Source organism: Pinus tabuliformis, chromosome 4_2 (assembly GCF_031772625.1).
Source record: "Pinus tabuliformis cultivar Carrire ecotype Pingquan chromosome 4_2, CPIR1, whole genome shotgun sequence".
In the NCBI taxonomy this organism is placed as follows: Eukaryota; Viridiplantae; Streptophyta; class Pinopsida; order Pinales; family Pinaceae; genus Pinus; species Pinus tabuliformis.
In genome coordinates, this window is record NC_142304.1 from 353,309,152 (window position 1) to 353,314,540 (window position 5,389).

Consider the following 5,389-nt stretch of genomic DNA (forward strand, 5'->3'; position numbering starts at 1 on the left):
GTGCTAAATATTTATACTTTTTCTACCTTCCTTATTTCCAAGAGAACATTATGGTCAGAAAAATTGTTGCAATGACGAAGGGACACCAACCACCCTGTGGCACCTTATTCAATACAGATGATAGATAAACTCCTTCAAAGATAGCAAAAAACAGAGTGAAGGGTAGTATAAGAAAAACATGCATGTTCCAAACCACAAGCATGACCAAAATTGTTGCAATTAGGAAGGGACACCAACCTCCCTGTGGCACCTTTTTCAATATAGATGATAGATAAACGCCTTCAAAGATAGCAAAAAATAGAGTGAAGGGTAGTATAAGAAAAACATGCATGTTCCAACCACAAGCATGACCAAGGCTACTACGCACGTTGTAATGAACATGACCCCAACCACTGCAACCTCTGCACCACCAAACACCTAAAATTATCCTTGGAAACTCAAAAGAATCGATAAAAACTACCAAATTCGGTTGTCAGATATAAATTCGTATATTCTTACCATATGCATTACCAAATTGTGTTCCATCCTGGAATCCTACGACAATTGCAAGGCAGATAACCATGAGAACATAGTTAACTTTAGGTGAATAGATCTAACCCTCGTAGTTTTGTGAGGTATGAACAATATTCACTCGAGGGAAGCAACTAAGAGCCATGGACTGTCTTATGATTGAGAATGTTGCCGTAATCAATGCTTGACTGGCTACAATGGCTGCTAAAGTGGCAACAATACGGCAGTTGGCTTCACTCCATCCTCATCTGATACAAGAAAAGGACGTTGCAAGTTACCAAACAATAAAGTAATTCATGGATTTCATTTAGTGAAGGGTAAAACAAGGCATGATATGGAGGACTACCATGTCGCAGAGTATAGGCATGTAGAAGATCATGATTTGGGGCTTTTTGCTATCTTTGACGGACATTTGGGACATGGCGTCCCATGTTACTTGCAATCAAATCTTTTTGACAACATTTTAAATGAGGTAGGTATGAAGTGCTCGTGCCTTGGATGGTCATCTCAAATTTTCTTGGACTTTTTGCAAGATTTTGTATTGCATTTCAACCTTTTTCGTAAATTTTTGAACTGATCAACTTTATTCAATTTTGTTAATGATGATGTTTTAATACATTTTTTAAACATTTTTTTAAAGGGTTTTATTAAAACTAGTGTAGATTCATCAAATTTGGGTTCATCAAGTACTGAGAGGGATCAAATTTCTTGAGGTGTAAATTTTTATTATTATTTGATCTCTCTTGGTATTTGAGAGATCCGGGTTTAAGATGGATCTATGCTATTTTATTTATTTTTTAGATATTGCCATATATATATGTAACAACATCTATGTAATACTGGGCTGTAGAGCACCTTGTTACTGTCGTGAAATTCCCAAGAAAATACTATATTTTTCTTTTGGTAAACTGACCTTCCAATTCATGAAGTAAAACTTATGATGAGTGTGCCTTTCGTCCCTAAATGTGTAAAATTTTTACAGCTAAGAATAACTGCAAGTAATATTGAGAATTTATAAAATTTAAATTTCTCAAAAAAAAAATGATATTAGTTTATTTAATAATATTACTGATTTAAAAATTTTAAATATTGTGTGGGGTTCAAAGATTTTAGGGTCTATTTTATTTATGGTGGTTGTGAAGGGTTGTTTTGCAAAAGACATTAATAATACATATATTTAGGTCAATAATTCTAAGCATTCACAATCCATGAAGCCAATTAAAGAGTTTGAAATGTATTTAAAAACTAGGGGAAAATAAAAATACAAAAGTCAATAGTTAAAACCATTTCTAACCCATCACAATAGAAATTGGAATTTTACTTTGAATCAACTTTTTGTGAGTAATTTATAAACCATGGATATAATATTTTCCAAATACAAATTCCCTAGAACCTCTTGAAAGAGACTTTTAAATATCAATTTTCTTCATAAAATTTAAAAAAATTCAGTCATAAATGGTGTGAAAAAAGGTCTTGCCTACTACCACTACATATGGTTAATTCTAATTTTTTAACAGTGAATTACAAAAACAATATTAACAAAACTGCATGCAATGTTCATTATTGAAATGTATGGCATGGGCTAATTATACACCAACAATTTCAAACATTTACTCTCTATACCAAATAAAATAAAAATCAAATTTGTTAAAAAAAACTAATAAAAAATTAAAATAACAAAATTTATTTTATTACACAATTTTGATGGTACGTAATCCACTATTATTATTATGTATATAGATCTGGGTAAAATTGGATCCTGCTTCCGATATTAAATATGGGTCAAATTGGATCCTGCTTCCGATATTAAAGATGTAATGTAGAATAAGCCTAGAACCCAATGGCTATTGAGGCCATTGTACCTCAAAAAATTACACCCTACAAAACAATTATTCAAGTGACACCTTCCATTAATTCCATTTCAGCAAACAACAATCTCAGTTGTATACCATGAACCATGTCGTCAAAATTTTGAGGTTCAGGGTAAATAACCGAGATTGCTTTTGCTGAAACGGAATTGATGGGAGGTGTCGCTCGAATAGTTGTTTTGTACAATTTAATTTCTTGATGTACATTTGGATTACGTGGTTCATGGTATGTAACTGAGATTGTCGTTGCTCAGATGGAATTGATAGCAGATGTCTCTTGAATACTTGTATTGTACAGTGTAATTTCTCGATGTACATTGGCCTCAAATATAGAAAAGAAAGTATAGACACTAAGTGCTCACCTAGATGAGGATCTAAATTGGTGAGAGTTAGTCCTAGGTATTTAGTATTGTTTTTATATTACAGTACCATTTCCTATTAACACACGACAGAAGATAAGATAAGACTAGTTTTATTAATGGCAGTGGGTGACCAAAAGAGAGGTCGACGGGGCTCAAAAGTACACCAGTTACAACATACTGTGGAAGTTCCCATTACTTGTCATTAGGTATAGATGTAAAAGGTATAGGAGGGAGAAGAAGCATCCACATATGTATCAATCACTCTGTAGCTATTGATACGCTGCTTGATAATGTCACCTAAGGAGTGCCTGGGTAGTACCAATCTATAGTCTACATATTTAAATTAGTGCTGGAAAGGGGTTTAGAAAATTTCAGTCCTTTCATTAGTTGAGTAGGGTTTGATTCCCAACTTAAATCGTAATCTAGAATGAGATTCTTGATTTTGCCCACAATGAAACTCTCTAAATTAGCTAATTTGTAAGTCTATTTCAATTGTTACCAACCTATATCCTTTATGAGCTGGATGATAGGTATCACGCCTCGTTACCAAATGCATATATTTTTTATTATCTTATTTTTGAGCCCTCGGGTTGACTTGATTGGCCTTGGAGTTAGACATTGAACTTCTCAGAAATGGGATGTCACAAGTTCAACTCTTACAATTCCTTTGGGGTTATGCACTGTAATCAATGCTGATGGTCTACCTAGTTTACCATCTATGAATCATGGGGAATACTTGTAATCAATGCTGATGGTCTACCTGGTTTACCATCTATGAATCATGGGGAATACTTGTAATCAAAATTCAACATCTATTTAAATTTTATAGTTGATTGTATTGTGACATGTATTGTTTTGCAATCGCTAGTCAATCAAAAATTAAAATTATACATTAAATTGGAGCAGGTTCAAAGTTTCTTTCCATTTTCCAAATTGCATATGTTTATCTCAATTTCCTAACTTGATTGTAACTTGTGAAACAATTTCGTTTTCTCCTCTATTGGTTCTATTATGGTGTTTCTACTTGCATTGACTTCATGGGTTAATTTCCTATGTTTTATCTTTGGCATATGATATATATTGTTAATTGTAACAATGATCTGCATCAATGAACAAGATTTTTCTAGTTGTGATATATTGCCATGTCCATTTCTCAAACCTCAAAGGCGAAGATTCTCCAACATTTTACTTCTCACATATAATGAATTTCTTGTTTTTCCCCATCATATTTCTAGTTGAATATGTTTCATGCGTAAATCCACTATTTTTCAAATAGCTTAAACTGTTCATATATTTCCTATACTTATATGTTCATTTGTCTCTTGCACCTATCCAAAGAAAAAACGTCCAATAGTAGCATTACGTCATGGCATAAAGCAATAGTGCTTCCTTATTGCAAAAATTGCGTTTGTGACAAATCGTTATCATTTTTGATAATTTCCTTCATTTATATAAATATGATGGTTCTCAAATGACTCTTTAGAAAAAAAAATTGTATATTAGATGAGATTTATGACTCTGATGCACATCCAGTAAAATGCTTTTACAGCTGATCTGCCATTCGTTGTATTGGTTTTCACTTGCTATTTTCAAAGTTTCGTGTGGTGTAAAATGCTAATTAAGTATTTTAATGCTGACAAGTATCTCTGATAATAATGGAGCCGAAGTTCTGGACAGACCCAGAAAGTGCCATCAAGAATGCATACAACCGGACTGATGGGAAAATTTTAGCAAAGGCAGCTGATTTAGGGCCCGGTGGCTCCACAGCAGTCACTGCTATTTTAGTTGATGGGAAAAAACTCTTTGTAGCAAATACACGGGATTCCAGGCTGTTATATGTAAAAACGGCATTGCTATTGAGCTGACTGTTGATCATGAGCCAAGTATTGAACGCCAAAACATCGAGAAGGGTGGATTTGTGACACTCCTGCCAGGTACCACTACAAATGTTGTGCAGAGATTAATTTTAATGAGAACATACTTAAATAATTTTTTGATTTGTAACTTTATAATTCTATCTTAATGGTCTAGCTCAAGAGTAACATTTGAATGGTCACAGGAGAAACTGTATACTTAATGGCGTTTTTTTTTTTTATATATTAGGAGATGTACCTCGAGTTCATTTAAGTTCAAAACCAGATGTGAGAGACACGACCATAGATGCAACCACAAAATTTCTCATTTTGGCTAGTGATGGATTGTGGAAGGCAAGGCATTTTTTCCAATCATTTACTTATTTGCATAGTTACTGTTAGATGCATATTTTTTTTCGCAAACTCATCTCATGGGAGAAAGCATCTAGGAAATTTTTTGATTACTGTATTGTCATTAATTTTACTCGAATACTTCATCTGAATACCAGAGAGGTTCTTTTTTGAAGTTCTTAAAGAAAGATGCCCCAAGTAACTGCATTGCAAAGAGAGGATTTCCTTTCCCTAGGTGCCAGATCCGAGGGGCATTTATCTGCCCAGTCCCTGGAATTGCACGTAGTGTCACCCCTTAACTTATGGTATAGGAATGCGGAAAACTGTACCAAGAATGGAGGTAAGGTGGTTGGCTTAACATTCCGTAGACCTCACCAGTTGAATCAAAGATGCATTATATTATTACAAATTAGCAATGTATACATGGGCAAGAATTCTCTTCTAA

At 33.8% G+C, this 5,389-nt stretch overlaps 1 protein-coding gene across 1 annotated transcript; it reads left to right on the plus strand.

The window, feature by feature from the left end:
* The first annotated feature begins 741 nt into the window (after nt 1-741).
* LOC149169371 (putative protein phosphatase 2C 44) lies at nt 742-4,605 on the plus strand. The gene is made up of 2 exons (XM_089425169.1): nt 742-982; nt 4,402-4,605. Exons 1-2 carry the CDS (start codon nt 845-847, stop codon nt 4,603-4,605), a joined length of 342 nt encoding a protein of 113 aa, XP_089281295.1. The 5' UTR covers nt 742-844.
* The last annotated feature ends 784 nt before the right edge of the window (nt 4,606-5,389 follow it).

Bases quoted from the DNA above. Each gene is read 5' to 3' on its own strand.
- LOC149169371 (XM_089425169.1), top strand. From the start codon at position 845: ATGGAGGACTACCATGTCGCAGAGTATAGGCATGTAGAAGATCATGAT. The intron at 983-4,401 runs GTAGGTATGAAG...ATAATAATGGAG, and splicing joins TTGACAACATTTTAAATGAG to CCGAAGTTCTGGACAGACCC.